This window comes from Lottia gigantea, assembly GCF_000327385.1.
Source record: "Lottia gigantea unplaced genomic scaffold LOTGIsca_4, whole genome shotgun sequence".
Classification (NCBI taxonomy): Eukaryota; Metazoa; Mollusca; class Gastropoda; family Lottiidae; genus Lottia; species Lottia gigantea.
The window spans coordinates 3,547,338-3,567,867 of NW_008709379.1; the positions used below are offsets into that span (position 1 = coordinate 3,547,338).

Here is a 20,530-nt window from a genome sequence, read left to right on the forward strand (position 1 = left end):
CCGTCGTTGCCAACGTCGAACTCGCCTGGTCTAGATCAGTCTGTTGTTCCGGTGTCGAGGCGTCAGGAGCGGTCCGCGGTAGGAATGACGTGGCCGGATACCATACTGCCGTAGTCTCCTGTAGACGGTCTGTCGACTGATCCTGTGTCCCAGTGCTGTAGCCGCCGTGGACGTCGCTGTTACGGTGCGGTTCCTCAGGTGTAATACCCGGATGTACCGAACTTAATGGTGCGTGGTTACTCGTGGTCTTCCACTCCTGGGCCTGTCTAAAGTCTGACCTGTCTGACGTAACCGCTGCATCAACCTGGTGATAGTGATACGTGCGCAGCCTAACCTTCTGGCGACGTCGACTTGTGTCGCTCCTTTGTGGACCATTCCAACGGCTCTCTCTCTCTCGATGGCTGTCAAAAGTGGCATATCTTGTGTTCTTTTTGTTGCTGTGATATCAACGTGTCTGATCAGCCGTTTTATACAGTTTTTATGCACGTGCAGAACATGCTAGACAGGGAAATGTCACTTTCACGAAATTTACGTTTTTTCCCGGAAGTGATCACGTGTTCCCGGTATTTTTATCGACTATGCTGTGTTTGGGATGTGCAATACGAATTGGCATGTTTTCATATTAGACAATTCACTTAGTAAAAAACAATTTTGAAAATAAGTTGGTATCGTTTCTTTTGGACACTAGTTTATGAAATATATTTGTGTATGTATGTATATTACTCAGCGAGGCAGATTTGAATAATCACTATGCTTTTTTCTGTATCGCATATATATATTTTGTACATTGTACCACTAAATTCACAATAAAGAAATATTGTTTAAAAAGAAAAAAAACCTTGTGTTGTATGTTGGTCTATAAACTTTCGCATGTAAAATTGTTCTAATGTACCCATGAGAAATCGAAACACGTGCTGTATGCTTTCGTATCGTCAAAACTCGTTTCCCTTCTTACACAGATATTGTGAATATTTCTAGTACCGGTGTGTCGCCTTATTATTTGCGAGAACTACCAGCAACCATGTTGGCTTTTGACAGTATTTTTCTGCCAGGTTTATTGGAGATTTAGAAAAGACCATTGTCTGAGCAAGATGAAAAGTTTTTGAATTTTTTATACATTTTAAGAAAACTGGGATATCATCCTTGAAATAGTACTGTTAGTCTTTGCGTTGATAAAAATATAATTTTTATTTGGATACGCTGAAAAGACACATTTCAACCCCAAAGAGTCCCAAATTTTAGCTGAAAAAGATACCTTGAAGACATAATGTGAGCTCATGTTCATATTTTTTGTCAACGCAAAGATAGTCTAAGACTAACATTACTATGTTGAGACTACTATTCCAATTATCATAAAAATAATGAATAAAACTCTTTTTTTTTTCCTTATTCACACAATTATATAGTAGTTTTAAATGGTTGCCATGACAGACGCCGACAAGTCATTAAACATTGAAAACTACAGAAAACATTCAAAGACTTTAAAACCATGAATAAATATGCCTAAAAAGGCTTCTATTGTTTGAATCGTCTGATAAACAATAATAAACATTGAATATATAATAATATCTATTCTTATCATAGAAAAGGAAGATTTCCAACTAATAGCTCCAGGGCTTAGGATTAATCAAGAACTGACTAAATCACATGACCCAATTTATTCTATTCTTTAAGTCATCAAACCTTAATAATGGACCTAGGTCATCAAAACCCCATTTTGATACAATTGACATCACTTTTGATGAAATATAATACAGAAATACTTATCCATATTGTATAAAAACTGGTTTGAACTGACCCAAATCCGAAGCCAGCACTTCTATTAGGGTATAAGACCCAAACAACAAAAATCCGCCCAACTGGAAGATATCATTAGTGTGAAATGGGTACTGGTCAAATTAGTTATCGGGAATTTCCTTACAGCGGACCGAAATTAATGAATTTGTTCGTAATCTATACTTGACGGGGTTGGTATAGAATTCCAATTGATTATCTGGGCAAACCTGAAGTAAAATATAATCGATGTAGTTTAGGGAATAGAAAGTCATTTCTTTCATTATGTTAAAAAAAAACAACTCATAACCGAAATTCTTGTCGGCAGCCTTAATTGAGCTCTTGCCTATTTCTGTCTTTGCTTCGTTAAGGCAAAAATAATACATAGAATTTACTTGACATATTATACATGGTGTATAATTAAAATAATAATTTGAAAACAGAAAATGATACAAAGAAATTACTAATGAGAATAATAATCAATATTTAGGCTATATTTCGTTTATATTACAATAACTGTAAGCACCCAGCTCAAGTACAACTTGTATCACGTTCAAGCAATATGATATAAGTATGATATAACAACTTTGAAAAGTAACATTATCTTGGGGGGTAAATTTTCCCATTATGATTGAAACTTTATATTTTGAATGATTGGATTTATCATTGAAGGCAAAGTAAGCAAACGTTTATTGAATATTGAAACAAGTGTATAAAAGTTGTTGGGATTAAATTATTGGACTTAGGATGAAACCCTTCTCAGACACAGTAACGGATGTGGCGGGAACTGTTCATTGGGGCCGATCAAAGCCAAACATTGTTTTAAAGATTTTTAAAACACCTTGCCATACAACCATTGCTCGGTTTAAATTACTAGCAAAATCACCTGAAATACATAAATATAAAAGAAAATTGAAGTTTAGATCACAGACAAAGCATCCTTGTGAACTGTCCAAAAGAGAGGGGGTTGACAAAAATGCTTTCAATGGACTCAATATGTATTAATTAAATCTAAATTATATAATACTCGCGAGTATTTATTAGTAGGTATATCTAATCATTATAAAGTAAACTTACCATACTGGGTTTGAATAAATGCAAAAATAGCGAGAGCTGTCATCAATATAATCTTCCAGATTTGAAATAATTTATCTTTGGTTAATTGACTATACCATTGTCTTAATTTACAACTTCCATATTGTATCACAGTATCTTCAAAATAACAGACAAAATTCCATTTTTTCATTAATGAAATCTTAATAATAATTATAAACTCTTTATTTTACAAGGAAAGAAAATGAATGAAAATCAAGCTAATGTGTTCTAAAAGAGGATAGGCGACGTTGTTTGAATTAGATCCAGGATAATGAGACCATTTCATGGAAGTGACCTTAATGTCAATTATCATAACAATGGCATGCAAGATCAAGTTATCAACATGTGCCTTGCTTGAGCATAATTAATACACTGGTACAACCTGTCAGAAATTAACTTTTCTGTAAACCCGCATCCCCTATGAATCAACACAAGCCGAATCACTTTATCATTGTTAGAAGTAAAACCTTCATAGACTGGCACCACAATATTTGAAAGTAAAAAATTACCAAATGGATTGTTGCTAGTTTCTTCTAATGGATTCGGATAACTTTGATCAATATCATCATCACCATGTGCAGCTTCTGGTCGGTTCGAATCATTAATACTTCCAGAGTTCTTATTTCTCATACGTTCATTTTCACGAACATTTTTACACTCTTTTAATTTCTGAGTCAATTCAAGCTTATCCTTTGGGGACAAACCTTTAAAATTGTTCAGCATTTTTATAGTATGAGATGAGGATTTTATAGGTGCAATAATCTGTAGGATGTAAACATTGACAACATCTCTATAGCCTACTAATTGATGATTGCTTTCACAACTTGTCCATATCTTGGCCAAGGCGTGACACTGAATATATTCTTTTACTCTGGCGTGCAAGAGAAGGCTTAAAACACAAAACGACATGATTAATTGCTAATGGACAATGGTATTAAGATGTCAATTCCAGTTGAAACAAGAGTAATTTTGGCAGAAAGGTGAACGCAAAAAATAAGTCAACAAAATTTATGAATCTCTTCCTTGCAATATTATACAAATTAGATTTTCAGAAAAAATTTGACTTATTCTGATTGATCAATCACATAAAGCTAGTTTTATGCAAAAATCAAATTACTTCTGCTTTATTTCTTACAATTTCAAGTTAATTTTGGTTCCCAACGTTTGGAATTTTTAAAATGTATCGATGTGTCATAAGCAAACGGTAATTGAAAATTGAAACTGGCTGAACCAAAATTTCACTAGTTTTGGTAGATGTTTCAATTCTCTATGGCCAAATGAGTCTTCTGTTGAGGGAGAGGTACCAGATGGATCTCAACCAAGGTGTCATGAAATGCCCCATACAGTGTATTCTTACAACAATCAAGAGGAGATATATAATTAAACTTTTTACCATATTTGCATGACTTTTGGTGGGCAATTTTCAATTTCACCGTAAGTTTTTCTGACAAACGGAATAACTTCTGTCCATTTATTCAGCTCAGCAATGGCTTGAATTGATAAAATAACAGCTGTGTCTATTATTTCATTTCTGAAAGTAAAAGGTCAAATTCGGCTATAGTCCAAAAACCATTCGATCCGATCCTATGCTTTCTAAATACTTCGTAGCCTACTCGAGCCGACCACCGTCAAAATCGATATGTTTCAAACTACAAAATACTTTACCATGATTAGTTCGAGGATTCAAAGAGGTTTCCAAGAGTTTTGAATAAATTTGAATACCGTTCATAAAATATAATATAATATATTATAAAATATAATTTTAAATATTATAGTTCAAGTTCTAGTCAAACAACATTAGGCCCAGCATACCATATCTTATTCGAATCGGATGAAAACTCTCCTTTCATCTAGGTACAAGCTCATTTAGACTGGTTTTTGCTCAGTCAAGGGCAATAATTCAAACATCATTCATCGAAACATAGACATGTTCAAACATATACGAGATCTTACCAATCTGAACATCAATACCAATTGTCATCAAATTCAGATGAAACTGTTATGATTATTATCTTGTTATGATTCTGACCCATTTTCCGTTCATCGGCACTCATTCAACACATAATCAGTCCAAGTTTTATTAAATCCACATGAAAGATGTGGCCCCGATCGTGCTAACAAGATATTTGGACAGGCGGACTAGGTTGAAGATAAAATACATTCAGAGTTTCATTTGGTGAGTCTATAAAAGAGTATAACAAAGATGGTCTAATCTGCTAATACACAATGGTACAATGACAGTTTTGTGTTCAGAATGGTTTGTAATCTTAATTAGACTTCAGTCAAATAAAAAAACATCTGAGAATTCATAGTAATTTTATAAGTTAAAAAAGTAATTAGATAATTCAAGGACGATTGATCTCCAGTTATCAATAAATAATGTTTCATTATGAATCAGGAAGTTTAATTAGGTCTTAGAGCCCACTCTACTCTTACTTTGATTCTTTGATCGAGAAAAATCAATATGAAAAATAGACATATTCTGTTCAGTTGAAAAAGCAGCTTGAAAACAAAGAAAATGTCAGGGAAATAAAATGATTCATAAAAGCACACTTATCTCCTATTTCAGAACACATTACCAACGTGTTTCAGTGTGACTTATAAATTCATTATATATAATGTTCCCAAGATCCAGGAATTGAAACAGGTAAACAATATTGGTCATTGTAGCTAAATTATCACTAGGTTTTAAAAATTAACCGATTTCAATTATACCTAATCGAAGAATAGATAACTATTTTGACCATTACGTCAATATATATGTATGTAGGTCTGCTTGGAGTGATTACTAATTACCTAGGCCCAGGGTAAAAGTTAAATCGACTAAATAGTTGATCACATGATTGCAGTCATTTTCCCTGTAAAAGGACAACAACTCGATTTTTTTGTCCAATCGGCTGATTTCCATTGTCACCCAATCTGGTTAAAATTAGATTACACTTTCGTATCTGTTTTTGCATGAATATTCATTGGAGAATGGTCATAGTAACCCCATTTGATGGAACTACTGCAGAAGAAGAAGTTGACAATGAACTTGTTAATATTTCAAACGCTAGGTTCATTCAACCCGTCTACAATTAACTCGTCAACAAACTGAGTTTTTGGAGTTAACTGGTATTCTGCATTAAGACAGTCAAGCTTGATAGATATAAAAGAATTTAATGGGCAATAATATTGTGAATGTTATCAAATTTAAAGCTGCTTACAATCTTGAGGTGATTTCACTCGAACTGGGACTGGAGGAACGATGTGTTCGCTGGGGAGGTAAACTGGAGTTTCGGGGTGAAAACTCAATAGCTTCTTTTCCATCATTAATTATAGTTTTACACAAGTCTATACATTTCTCAAAATGTTTATCAATGAGAAGGCCCTTTACAATTTCAACCTTCTCGTGCTGTCTTTCAATGAAAATGTTAATTTCTTTCGAATCGTGAAATTTTTGTAAACAAACCGACGCCATTTTGTATATCACGTGACAATCTACATAACCTATTCGATTGTACTGTTTAAAACAATACGTAACCAATAAGATTTCAGTTAAAATTATAACTAATGTGACTGTTGTGTCCTATTCAGTTTGCTAACTAAGTTTGCTTGCCATTATTTGACAGTTTACATCTATTCCAAAACTAGTTATCCTGTTGAGGATTTTTTTTTTTATCTGTATGTGTATTGTGTATTTATCAAATTTGTATTGGCAACATGAAATAAGATCTAGTCAAATAGAATAACAACAAAGAAATAATTGACATTGCATCTTTATTTATCCAAGTTAATTATTGGCATATACAAATGGACATGTACACATAAAAAATACATATTCATAATAAATGCATGTATCTTCATCACATAAAGGTTGCCAACTAAAAAATAACTTCACCACAATTTATCAAAATCCTGATAAATTTAGAATCGGATAGTTCATGGATTAAAATTGAGACAAGTTTTCAGTCCGCTGTAGCTTTTCTGTACCAGAATCTAGCTCTACAGTCATCACTACATGACATAAAGGCTGGGCCTGTTGGTGAGTGAACTATACTTCGTACTACGCCATTATGACCTAAAATATACAAATTATCAAATAATATTTAATGGAAGGGCCACAAATCATCTAATTAATTACCTTTAACCTGTTAGTGTAAATTTTCAGGCATCTGTATCACTATGTCACAAAATCTGCTTTCACCACAATTAAACGCAAGTAATGTGGAAGTATAGACTGTCATCAGTATCAGGTTATAGGGGATAGGGAAGAATTGATCTGCATGTGAGAATATTATAATGTTCTAGAGTTGACAACAGTCTTCATCTTCTTGCATAAATCTGCTTTTTATTCAATTGCAAGAAAACCAGTCAGATCTTATTCATTTATGTAATTAAATTGAGCTTTATCAGACAACCTTTTTACATGTGTTTCTATTCTACATATATTGAGATAATGAGATTTTTTTTATCAAACTAATTTTCTCAACTCTGTGCCTCCTTATACTTCTAAAAGCTTTCTGGTGTAAACTTACCTAAGCCTAGCAATCTTTGACGTTCAGCATTTCTTGAATCCCAACAACATAAACTTGTGGTCTTCTCATCAGGAAATAAAACTATAATATATAAATTGAAAGAATTATAATCATAGCTGAAATCATTTTGGTTGTACATGTTATTTCTTTCCTAAGTCAAAAGCATAGAAAATATGCTACACACTCATCTTTTGGATTTAAACTACTCTTACTCCATTGTAATCTTACTGTATTTCTACCACAATCCCATTCTTATGTTCTAAGGTAATCGAAAAGTGTCATGTAGAATCGGTTTCTTGATAAAATAAAAAACTAAATTTACCATAATCTTCAGTATGATTAAAAGTAGCTCTAGTACGATGGTCCATTCTACCAGTAGCTCCAGCACCAGTGTATACTATTAAACATCTATTGGTTGACAGTTCCCATAATTTAACTAGTGAATCTTTACCACTAGATAGTACATACTAATCAAAAAACAAAATAAAAACGTGATGGTTTAATGGACCATCTGAATCTCTGTAGATGGATCTTGCTGTGTGCAAGAGATAATGCACAACATCGTCTCAATACATAGATGCTGAATCTTTGATTTTGGAAATTCAGATTCAAGATGCAAAAAAGCAATTGTGAGTTATTGTCCTTTTTCTTTTCTTCCAGGACACAAAGTAATAAATAATCTACATATTTCATATACATATGATGCATTTTTTGGTAAAAGTAAATCAAACAAAAAGTAAACTTTTGTAGACTAAAAGTCAATTACATAGAATAATCTGGAATATTTATATTTTTTTCACCTTAGAATTCTTTGAAAAAACAACAGATGTGACTTCTTTAGAATCATGAGCATTTTTAAAAGTATTAAAACATTTTAAGCTGACTCCATCATAAAGTTTGATATCACCATCTTTACCACAGGTTACAAACATTTTACCATTTGGAGCCCATTTTACCTGCAATATAATAATAACAAAGTTTAAACAAGAGTTTCTGGTAAATAGCTGCATGGTAGATGACAAAGTACTGTCTGATTTCAGCAGAAGCTAATATTGTTGTTCCAGATTAAGATCCTACTACTAACTACCAACAACTTAGTCTGCGATATCAGCCAAGCAAGCCCAAATTAATACTTCAATATTCATAAATTCTACTCAATATATTATTAAGAAAAGTTTATCATCTCTACCACCAAAGTTAGCTGTTTAGATTGTAAGATAGACAATAGTAATTACTACAGTAAATAACTATCGAGGACTTACATCTGTGACAGGAGCTGAATGTTGATATATTGGATCATTGGCTACGTAACTTTGAAATGTATTAACATCATATAATCTTACTGTAATAGAAAAAACATTCTTTTTTACCAAAAAATATTTCTAATTCAATTGTATCAACCAATCAAATAGTTGCATGTACTAAAATTCAAAAATTTAAGCTAAAGTTTTCTGAAACATTTCCCAGCGAGTTAGTATCTACCATTTCTGGTGGGTTAGTTCTTAATTATCCCCAAATCTTATTAATGTTATGGTTACAAAACGCTACTGATTAATTTACACTATCAGTTCAGTGTAAACTTTTTAAATACATTTTTAAAAGCAATTAGGAAAAGCAACAATTTTAACAAGGAAAAGACTTAAATTCTTAAGCCACGAATAGACAACGGTGCGGACACGATTCTTTCATTCTTTTTTCTACTGTATCGAAAACTCCGCACCTGTCTATTCAACTTACAGTATTCTGACTACAGTTAATCCTTGAAAGATTTTAACTTACATGTAGGATGATTGACACCAACTAGTAGAAAATCTCCAGATGGATGAAATGATAAACATCTTATAGGCTGTACTTCCTGAAAATAAAATTCATGGTAAACATGGTATTGACAGTAACATATAACAAATATATATTCTTATATTATAATTGTAAATTTAATGATTTCTAGGGGTAAAGAATAAATTTCATTTTTACATGTGAAGTCAAAACCAGATAATCCAAAGAAAAGAGTTTCACCCTAAATTCAACTCTGATAAATTCATAAATGTACAAAAGTTGACTCACCTGTATACTTTTATAGGCTTTTTTAACAGAGGGTTTGGAATACTCAAATAATTTGACTGTATAATCTTTACTACCAGAGGCTAAAATTTGCTCAGTTGGGTGAAAATCTAAACAGCTAATTTCCTAAAATAAACAAAAAAACATATAAAAACTTACACTGCTGATGTGCTTAATATATGAAATGAATTCTTGAATAAATATCAGAACAGATGATTTCCTTAAATCTATCGAGGAAATTCCTAAAAAAACAAAAAAAAACAGGAAAATCTCGAAAAAAAAAGTGAACGGCTGATTTCGTATAATCTTTGTAAAGTCTGTCAATTTAGCTACAAATCTTCCCAATCGTGAGATTATGATTGCTAGAATTGATTATACATATCTTACTGTGATTTTATAATGGTGCAATAAATAAACTAATACATACATCATTGTGATCATATAGCGTTCTTATAACAGGATGGTTTTCCATTTGTTGTTGTGGTGTTTCCATGGCAATCAGTTCTGGTGGTGTGGCACTTTTTGCAAGCATTCTCTCTACATCTAATATCTGTAAAAACACATAAACTCATCTTTAACATTGCAGAACAAATAAATTTAACACTTGTTCAACTCTTTAAGAGCTAATATTTTCATCAAGCAATAAATATTCTTCTTGAGCCATTAAAAACTTGATCCACATGGTTTTGACCAGTTCTCCAAAATATGATCAGAGAAATATTTACCTTTATAGAAGCATCTTCTGAACCTGTAGCTATCAACTGACCTGAAATTAAAACATCTCACAAATTTTACTAAGATTAGGCTAGTTTGCTTATTGTACATTCATGATATTGCTTGTCCTCATTCAGCCAATAATGTGAAAAAGAGAAGAATGACTGATATAGTAAAATCTGAATAATCAAATGTAGTCTTATCTGAAGAAAATCTTACCAGAATGATGAAATGTAGCAGCTCTACAGGCAGCTTTGTGTGCAGTAACATAACATGTTTCATATAGGGCAGCTTCAGCTGATATTGACTGTACTGTAATAAGACAAGAATGTGGATTATCATGATATGTTCATCATATCTCTATCACAAAACCTTTAGAGTTCAAATATACCACAAATATCAATGAATAGTAACGTCAGCATGCATCTCTCATCAGATATCCTGTGGCCACTTCATAATCAGAAGTATAGATTTGCCAGTGAATATGTGTAAGCTTAAATTGTAATTCTTTCACATGTAACCTCGAGAAGAAACATCCACTTGACCTTACAACTTACCTTCAGTTTCAAATTCTAGATCTATACCAGAGATTGGGGCTACAGCAGTTTTATTTGCTTTTTCATTTCTTTCTGAAAAGATCAAAAATTTTTGTTATAATTAAAATAAAGGTGTATATGAACTATATTAGCTTCATAACATATTAGACAGTCGTCTCTTAAAACTGAATAATCTAACTACTGTTACTTTTGAATATCTTGAAGGACTGCTATTGTTGTTAACCAAGGATTTATCGTTCAGAACCTAAATACAATTGTTTATAGTGTTTTCCATCTTAAACCACCAGTAAGAGCTCATTTCAGGATCTCTAATACTAGGCCTGATACCTCTTTAAAGCAAATCACTATGGCATTGGCAAGGGTTAATAAGCATTTCCCTGGTTATATCTGAGTAGTCCAGCTTTGTAGGCCTAGCATATACAAACCTTCCTCTAACTGTAAAGATAACTGTGTTATTTGTAATAATCTATCTGATGGTGGACATGTTGGATGTGGTTTAAATATCTCACACAGTTTAAATGCTGCGTCTTTAAAACCATCATAAAATAACTGACTGAAAATATATGTACAAATTCATCATTAGGCCTACAAAGGCAAACATGTCGAAATCTTGAAAAAAAGATCTAGCCTGGTGGGCTATGGCTATTATACTATGTGTTTTTCCAGTCATAAATTCAATTACCGGTACTTAGTTGTAACTTAGTTAGTGGCCTATATGCATTGGTTAGCAGGTAAATTAAAATAAAAATTATCCTCAAATACCTGATAATCAAGCGATATAACTGATCTCTTCTTCTTATTTCTAGCTCGTCTTTTCCTTTGCTCGGTTTAGGCATTGTTATTGTGTTCTGACAGGTCCTTTTCTAAATTATTCACCAATGTTTTACCTAGTTTGCAGTCATACAGTAGGAAATTCGCAAATCACAGACGTGATGCGTTCGATGATAGTGTCTAAAATGTAACCAGAGGGTAACGAGTATAATACGTACCCTCAAAACTACAAAACATAATTAATAATGATTATCTCCCTTTGACCACTCGATCAGTTCTATGATTTATTTTCTCGCAGACTCAGTGTCGTACGATACTACGAAGACCAGGATAATTTAAACTGGTCTGCTAATGTGTAAAAAGTATGGTTGTCTCCCTTGGATCACAGACTACCAATTAGCAAGGGAAAGCATCTATTTAACCCGAGACAAAACTTACAGAACCTAATATGGACTCACTCCACTAAAACATTTTATAGGAATGTAGTCCAGGCTATTTTTAGAAATCTTCTTTTTCTCTCCCTTTTGGGGTTTTTGCCTGCCTATTTTTGGGTAAAATTTGGTCTAGATTTGGAATTTGATGTCTGAAATTGCATTATCTTTCAGATTTGGTGAGATGATGAGAGACTTAAAGGCGGAAGGCTAATTCTAAAAATAGTCGTTTTGTGAAGTGCCAAACTCTAGCGGATGAGTATAACCGGTAGTAGTCTACTTTCAATTTTAGTAGCTCAAAATTTTCATGGTCATCATATAATGAATTTTTTAGGAGACATTGAGAATTGGTCAGGCTTTCATTCGACATGTTGGAAAGCTTTCAACGAGATTTCTGGAAAAAGTTATAGAAGGTTGAATTTCGTGTTTTAACATGGGAAGAGATGGCAAATGAATTAGTGGAGTGAGTCCATATAGGTTACTCTTATACACAAGCCTCTTAAACCCTATAGCGACTTAGGCAATGCGATTTTTGACAGTAAAACAATAGTGCAAGTAGTGCAACCTACTTTGTGATAGGCCTATGCCACTTGCACAGATCAACCCTCGTCACCCTTTGTTCAACTGTTTTAAAGACTGACGATTAGTGCATATATCTGACCTACATTTTGTTCTACCCACAACCGAATATTGTCACACCCATACAAAAAGGCCAAACCAGATAGGTTTTTTTTTACCATAGAATGACCACTAATTCTGTTAATTTCTAACATTATTTTGTTAAAAGTTAAATTTTTTCTAAACTTAAAAAAATGAAACTGTTTTACAATCGTTTTTTACGAGTCCTAACCTACAAATCTACAGGTTAGCTTTTGAGACAAAGATTCATACTCTGCTGATATTTTGCGTTTGTTGTTTTCAATAGGCATTTCAACATTGTTTTGAATTCCAGTCCAATTAAAATTAGCCCGATCTTTCGTTCCGTTTTTTGCTAACTTTTTTTTTTCATTTAGCCACTTCCGTTAGGGTATAACTACGGCCTTCTTGAGCATTTGTCAGTTTGATGACACCACCAGACAATCAAATTCCTGCTGGGATTTAGTGACGTGAACAAAAAGTGTATAATTCTGAGCCTTAGACACTGAATTTACCTTTTGTTCGCGTCACAAAAATGGGGAGGACAGGGATTTGATTGGCTGGCGGTGTTATCAAACTGACGAATGTTCTAGAGGGCCGTAGTTAGACCCTTCCTGAAGTGCCCAAACTAAAAACAAAAGTTAATAAAACGCGGAACGAACGTTTGGTTAATTAGACTGTTTTGAATTCTTAAAGTTTCTTTTTGCATAAAAGCGGAATAAGGCCAATTCTTGCTTTTTACTGCTTTATCCAGATTCAGCTACGCCTATATAGAAAACAAAAAAAGCTGACGATGTATGTTTATTAAAAGTTGATATAATTATAATTATGAATAACGTAAATGGTCTCTCATTTTCTTTTTTAACATAAAAAACCCACTTATTTTTTGAAACTCTACAAAGTGTCAAGTGAAAAGGAAATAGATCATTATTTATATGGAGACAAAAACTTTACAAAGGAAATAAAACTAGCACAGGGTCAAGAATCAGTGAGTATATTCTGTTTAACTTCGGGTTATCTTGAAAAGCCATTCATACTCTCCAGGGTTTAGTATCCTATTTTGTTAGGTAAAGGCTCTAATTTCGCTTTAGTCTGCAGGTCCAAAATGGTCATACGCACTTCAAGTTATAATTTGGCCGACGTTCCAATGCATGCCAGATGAGATACATGTATAGTAATGTTGTATTAGTAATGTGGATGTACGAGTATCTAGCATCGAAGCTTGGACAATCACAGAAAGAATTTAAAAACTACAAGAACGCTTATTACTGCCACCTATCCTTCAACATTATTGTTGCATTGATCCCCTCGCCCCTCCTCCCCGCCCCACTGGTATAAGAGACAATGGATATGAAGATACATTGCTGAATATTAGAATGCACTATAATCAAAAATGACAGCGTTTATGTCTTTCAGTCTAAAAATGTCTAATCATTTGAAAAAATTGTCGGATAAAACAGTTACTTCTTCCACATAGATTGATAAAAAATAACACAAAATTTGGAAAGCATTAGCATTCCTCGAACACATTACCCCACAGCAGTATTTTGAGTTTTGGTTTAGAGGATGTTACAATACGTAAGCGGTATCTCAGATTGTCTGAAGATGCGGAAGCATTAGTGAATTCTCTACCTAATCTATTATAACACAGTTTTAGTAATGTTATTGATGTGTTTTTCTCTAGCACATCCAAAAGTTTCGAGAAACCATCATTGGTGATGCCACACATGTTAAGTCCAATAGTCCTCAGAACAGAGCTTCTTTCTAACGCATTGGCTAGCTTGAAAACACCAACGTCAGTAATGAAGTTGACGCTTAAATCAACGTGTTTGAGCTGTTTACTTGCAGAAATCATTTCCGCCAATTTATGGCACCCAGCAGACGTAATACCACAATTTTCCAAATTTAATTCAATCACAGCCGATTGTGGAATGTAGCGACTTAACACCTCGACTCCACTGTCTCCCAGGAAATTGCGACTCAAGTCGATTTCAGTAAGGTTTAAGTTACGACTAATTCCTTCCATAAGAGAACAACAACCGACCCATGTAATGTTGTTACTCCTCAGTCTTAGTTTTTGTAGCGCAGGATTGGATTTCACCATGTCTTTCAAGTTTTCGCAACCATCATCGCCAATGTCTAAGAAACTAAGATCTAACTCAATAAGAGACTTATTCAAAGCTATAGCACTAGCCAAAGCTTCGTATCCAAATTGATCAATTCCGGTGGAGGATAAGTTGAGGTCACGTAGATGGTCGTTTTCCCGCAACATTTCTCCCAGAGCCTCTACACTTCTTTTATTTAAAGTATTTAGTCTGACGTCAAGTGTTTGAACACTGGAATTCTTGATCATACCTTTAAAAATATGACCCAGATCATCGCCCTGTAGTTGAGTCTTTCCTATTTTGAGTTCCAATATACTATCAGTTGTGCTCAGGAGTCTACCAAGAGCATCAGCTCTCCGACCACTAAGGTTGATCCCAGAAATGAACACGTTTATAACCGTAACATAGGAATCATCAATACTGCTCCTGGAACCGGTTTCAGAATCGAAAATAGAAAAATCGGAATGTCGGGAATTTCTATAACTGTTTCGATTTTCGCTCCTCGCTTTCTCAAGCTCTACAAGTGGTTTTATAACTCCCGTATCCTTCTGGAGAAAGGAAATTTCAAAAGATATTCTTTTTTCGTCGTCGAAAATACTATGATCGGTGTTATAACTTGCTGGGATTTCATAACATATTCTATCAATTTCTTGCATTACATCAAGCATGCGCATTATATCATCAGTGTCGTCTGCTTGGCGTAAAACGCAACAAAAAGCGCGAAATTTCGAAAGTTCCCCGTCACTAATGATGTGTGCTATATTATCACAAATTAACCTACGGTCCGGATGACCTTTAAAGGCCTGATAATCAGATTCACTTATAACACGAGTCTCTTTCAGATTATCCAGAAGAGGAAATGGATTGAAGCGTTGAGTCAATAAATCCGCGACACTTTGCATAATCAGTTTTTGTCTGGTGACGTCACCTCTTTCACTTGACTTTCTGCGATTCCTGATTGGTTTCTTTGGCGTGAGGTCTGGACTTACTATTTTGATCTTAGAATAAGTGTTCTGACTAGAATCGGTAGAAGAAATTGTATGATTTCTCTCCTTCGGGAGCGATTGCGACTTAACCTTGTCATTGTTATTATTTTCTTGATCGACCGACTCAAGTAAAGTATTGGCATTCCCCTTTCCTTCTTTATCTACTATACTTTTAGTTTCCTTTTGAGAATCTATTAAATTGGACATAGCTATCCCTGTACTGTTTTCGATTGCGGATACACTTCTCTTCGGAGACACGCATTTGACTGACTTGTTTTCAGTCGCAGATGAACTACGCTTTGGCTGAAAACTTTGAAATATGGAACTTCTCAAAGAACCGCTGGATGAGGAGCTCCTATGCGTATTGATAGAAGAAGACCGAAACAAGAACAGCCTTGGTGGTTTTGGTGGTGGTTTTAAACTGTTGGTACGTTTTAGGTCTGTTTTATCGACCACATCAGGTAGGTCGCTATTCAGGGGGGTTAAAGCGTCGTTATTTATATCGTCGTCCCTCCAAGGCTCGTGGATTATGTCACCTTTCTCCTTGCGATCACCGCGTTTCGATGAAAGTTTGTGCCAGAATTTCCATGTTGGGTGATTATTTCTTTGTGGTGATCCATGATCTGAAAGTAGAAATGGAGAACTTTAAGAAAGTTGGTTGCACATGGTTTAGATAGGCAGGAGGTGCACAAGTTGGTATATAGTATCATATCAGTGAATATATTATTACAAAAAAATAGATGGACCCATTTATATTATTTTGAGTGTCATTAACCATATTATATATTTAAATCAATAAAAATTCAGGTTTATTTTTATGTTAGCTATTCATATTTTTGTAATTGATATATTTTCAAACGCTACATACGTTGTTTTTATATTCACTACTATTTATATTTGTGTATGTCTGTGGAACATAATTTCAAAGCTTTTAGTGTGCCAAATTATAAATATATATTTGGAACAGGTAATTTAATTTCAATCCATTACCCGAGAGTTTCGTTTCTGTAAGTGAATAAACACTTAAAGAAAGTGAGGAATCATTATCAACATGATCTCGTCATGTTTGAAGCCAATCCACAAAGGCATATCAAAATGATTGAGTAAACACTAAATGCATATAGTTGATTGCTTATCATTTTAAAATGATACAGAACAAATATTATGCAATAAGTAGAACAGACGTATTCGCTTATTTAATTCTATTTGAGCTTTAGAAAGTGGCACCCTAATCGAATGTCGCATATTATAGCCGCTATTGGTGTAGGGAATATTATCAAGTTTTGTTAATAAACATTAAAAATTAATAGATATCACACGTTTGTTAATGAACATGAGTCATCGGATCGAGAAATTACGGAAGAATAACATTGTAACCGAAAATGAATTATTACATTTTGCTGATGTCCACAATGTACAAAAAGGTGCTAGAAAACAACATGAATATTCAATACGAAGACCCAACAGAACATACCCAGTCTGAAAATAAAGGATTCTTATTCCAATAAAGTTGAGTAGGATAAGCTTATTCACTGAAGTCCAAAAAATCAGATATCAGATAATATATTTGCATTTGTTGTAAAAAAAAAATTGTTTTAATAAATGTTAGAATACTGGTCTAATATTGATTAAGCCACAAATTAATTAATATCATTAATTTCTACGAGTCTAATATCATAAATATGGTAAATTGTCATGAAATGGTCAGTTTCTGGCCTCAAGCCAAGTATAGTCTAATACAGCAGCTGAATCGACAGTTTTTTCTCTGTCTGATTATCGATTTCCTCTAGCCTTGACAGCTCAACCTTCTCTTCAATATCCTTCTTAAGACACACTCAACATTAACATGATTGCTCTGTTGTAATTAAACGGACGTTACCATATTATTTAAACTAAGTCCATAGAAAATGTTTGTATTTAAGGGACAGTAATAGAAGGGCACAAATAATCAAAATAACATGCAGCCATGACACTTAGAATCAGAAGAATTGTGTAAATGAAGGGGGTAAAAATGCGTCCAATTTCAAGTCTTGAAACTCATGATCAATTTGATGAATAAATTTGTTACTTCCAAATTCATGTCTTGAAACTGACAAAGAGTACTAAGTTTGAAGTAATTGTAATCGTGAACCGAGCAACACTATTTCGTATGTCTGAAGCCTGTTAAAATGTGTCTTTTTGTTTTGCAGGAAGCGTGTCTAATTGAACGTTTTAAAATGATCGCCAAGCAATATCATTGCTACCATATGTACGTATAGCTAGCTAACTTCATTATTAAATCAATGAAATAATCAATAATGATGATATAAAATAAATATAAATATCGTATATTTGTTTTACCAAGTATATCTAACAGGACTGCCAGATATTCATGCAATTTCTTTTATCAATGGTTGCGAACAGATTGATTTACATCTACAGGGAATAATTATTCTATTTCAAAGGAAAAGAATGAAGAGTTTAGTGTGCTAACTGAACTGAGGTTATGTTTATTATTCTGAGTATTTTAAGTATACTAATTGGCGGTATAATTATTACAAAGAACAAACCTTCGAGCCAAAATATTAAAAGGGATGTGTTTGGTTAATGAACGCTGTTGAATATTAAGAATATATTCCTAAGTAGTTTAATTTCAGCTATTAACATTTAAACAGTCGAAATGTTATTATAGTTGCATTGTTCAGAAGAATATTAAAGACATTTCTGACAATGATGATTGGGTCTCATGAAGTTTGTACTGTTAAGTACCTGGAAAGATCATCGTACATTTACATTGTTGCCAAAATAGTTCACGTTATGAGCAGAGAATACTTTCTAAAAGAAACGCCGAATTTAACCCTGAAACACTTTAATTTGAATATAAGTCAATTAAAATGGTAACAATTTCATTAGAGTTGCAGTGTTCAGGAAAACAAAGCAATGATCTAGTCATCTAGTGCCTGACATATATTTTTTACTGTTTCTGTACGACAGGGTATCATTCAGAAGGTAATCTTCGTTCATGTACATTGTAATTCAAATTGGACCACCAATTGGTACACCTTGTGCTCAAGATCAGAGCAGATTAGCTTAATGGGATGCCACTGGAAAAGAATTGCAAAATCTGGCCTTGAGCAAGGCTGGAAACAACATTCCTTAGCATTTTCTATGAAGACCCGCACCTAACATAACGAAAATAGACTGACACGATGAGGTTTCTCCATTTCAAAGGAGGTGAAAGGCTTGGAAAAGGTCAAGTGAAACTCAGCCAAATGTTCTAGAGTTACTTTGACAAAAGATTGCTCCATAAAGTTCTAAACCATTATCTCATACATGTAATTTCTTTTCATGGCTCAAGTTGAAATGAAAATATCAAATGCAGTAAGTTATAGTCCATAAATTTAACTGGTAGAAGTCAGAATACCGAGAGTCAAGCTGACCAGTAAGATTGCGGTGCTAACAACGCACCAACTACAGTGAACAAAATGAGGAAAGTGTTTCTTGCTCAGGGGAATCGAAACCTGGTGGTATCTAATTGCTTTCAGAATGTCGTACAGATTTAATAAAAGTACGCCTTTTCTCGCCACATGGATTTCCTGAATAATTTATTGTTAAGTTATATTACAATTTACCCGTACAGAATTAAAAGCGATGCCGAGAAAATAAAAACAGTGAAAGCAATTGATACTTAAGCGGTTGTTAGCTTTTGACAATATACAGCTAGTTACTCTACTATCGATTCTTGTCATTCCAAGGTTTTCCATTAGCTACTGTATATAATGAAAATCACTAGAGAGAAAACTTACCGATATCAAAACTGATAGGTTCGGATTCGAGAGGGTCCGAATTATGATTGTTGTCTTTGTCCCAAGGTCGGGAGCACAGATATCGTTCCACATTTACCAAAATTGAACAAACACTCATGATATTTCCGAGTATTTCCAGTGCGGAACTGTTCCTGTATACCGGTATGTTTAATCGATATGTGTCTTGTTAAACGAGACTAGATAATTTAGTAAGGTTTATACAGTGATGTTACTAGTATAATGAAGACTACAATGGCGCGTGCCACCTGATATTAAATATTAAGATGCTACAATTGGTATAATTCTTCATTTCCGATATTATATTGACTAAAATGTTATTGTCTCAAAGGACTTAATAAAAAAATAGATGAGGGACGTTTTATTGACTATACCAATATTATGGCATTAACTTAATTACATTATTTTGCCTTGATTATTACATTCCTAGTCCGATCTTATCGAATTTAATAAACTTTAATTAAAAATACTTCGAAGCCATTAGCTCAAATTTTGTTTTTGATTATTCTAGAACTGCTTGCATCAAGCCGGCAAGTTAAAGGCATGTGATTATAAACTTTCCCGCGTGTGTTACAATTTTCCCGCGATCGCCAAATATTTGACGACCCCTTGCCTTACAAAACGTTATGACGAGTGGATTAGGCCTAATTCATCATATATTAGATGACCTAGCCCACCTTTCTTTATTAAAAGTTACTGATACCTGTACTATGGTAGTATAAAATGTAAGTAATGCACTGTAGGATATCAACTTTTTGTTTGTTGTTAATACAAAGATTAGAACATAAGGTATGAATTATATTACCACTTCTAAAGTATATCAGATATTTCTCGATTGTAAAGTAAAGATTTGGTTTTAGATTGACTACAATTACTTATTTTGTACCATTTGCTTTCTTATTGCATAGAAAACCTACGTAGGGTGTAAATATTTTTCATTAAAAGACTTGTTTTCTTGACTTGATGGCCATAAAGCAGTAGTATATTTAAACTACATCTTATTTCATCAAACCGTTATCCTATCCTGATAGCATAATACGTGTCATTGTCAATATATTTCCCAATGTCTCTAGCTAATATA

At 33.6% G+C, this 20,530-nt stretch overlaps 3 protein-coding genes across 3 annotated transcripts; all 3 read right to left on the reverse strand.

The window, feature by feature from the left end:
• Positions 1 to 2,564: 2,564 nt before the first annotated feature.
• Positions 2,565 to 6,328, reverse strand: LOTGIDRAFT_228796 (hypothetical protein; the record flags this gene model as incomplete). Its single annotated transcript, XM_009059784.1, has 5 exons — positions 2,565 to 2,659; positions 2,851 to 2,985; positions 3,378 to 3,757; positions 4,262 to 4,399; positions 6,075 to 6,328. 5 exons carry the CDS (start codon positions 6,326 to 6,328, stop codon positions 2,565 to 2,567), a joined length of 1,002 nt encoding a protein of 333 aa, XP_009058032.1.
• Positions 6,329 to 6,611: 283 nt separating this feature from the next.
• LOTGIDRAFT_209676 (hypothetical protein) lies at positions 6,612 to 11,647 on the reverse strand. Its single transcript, XM_009059785.1, has 13 exons — positions 11,480 to 11,647; positions 11,143 to 11,270; positions 10,718 to 10,789; positions 10,380 to 10,472; positions 10,172 to 10,212; positions 9,874 to 9,996; positions 9,450 to 9,572; positions 9,165 to 9,240; positions 8,648 to 8,727; positions 8,186 to 8,341; positions 7,708 to 7,852; positions 7,386 to 7,466; positions 6,612 to 6,928 (listed from the first exon to the last, which is right to left on the reverse strand). The coding sequence occupies exons 1-13, from the start codon at positions 11,551 to 11,553 to the stop codon at positions 6,816 to 6,818; spliced, it is 1,305 nt and encodes a 434-aa protein (XP_009058033.1). The 5' UTR covers positions 11,554 to 11,647; the 3' UTR covers positions 6,612 to 6,815.
• Positions 11,648 to 14,065: 2,418 nt separating this feature from the next.
• On the reverse strand, positions 14,066 to 14,908 carry LOTGIDRAFT_105657 (hypothetical protein; the record flags this gene model as incomplete). The annotated part of the gene is made up of 1 exon (XM_009059786.1): positions 14,066 to 14,908. The coding sequence occupies one exon, from the start codon at positions 14,906 to 14,908 to the stop codon at positions 14,066 to 14,068; it is 843 nt and encodes a 280-aa protein (XP_009058034.1).
• Positions 14,909 to 20,530: the final 5,622 nt, after the last annotated feature.

Coding starts and splice junctions, on each gene's coding strand:
- LOTGIDRAFT_209676 (XM_009059785.1), bottom strand. CDS start 11,553: ATGCCTAAACCGAGCAAAGGAAAAGACGAGCTAGAAATAAGAAGAAGA. Junction 10,473..10,717: donor TCTAGAATTTGAAACTGAAG/GTAAGTTGTAAG, acceptor GTCTTATTACAG/TACAGTCAATATCAGCTGAA. Junction 7,467..7,707: donor TAATCATACTGAAGATTATG/GTAAATTTAGTT, acceptor TATATATTATAG/TTTTATTTCCTGATGAGAAG.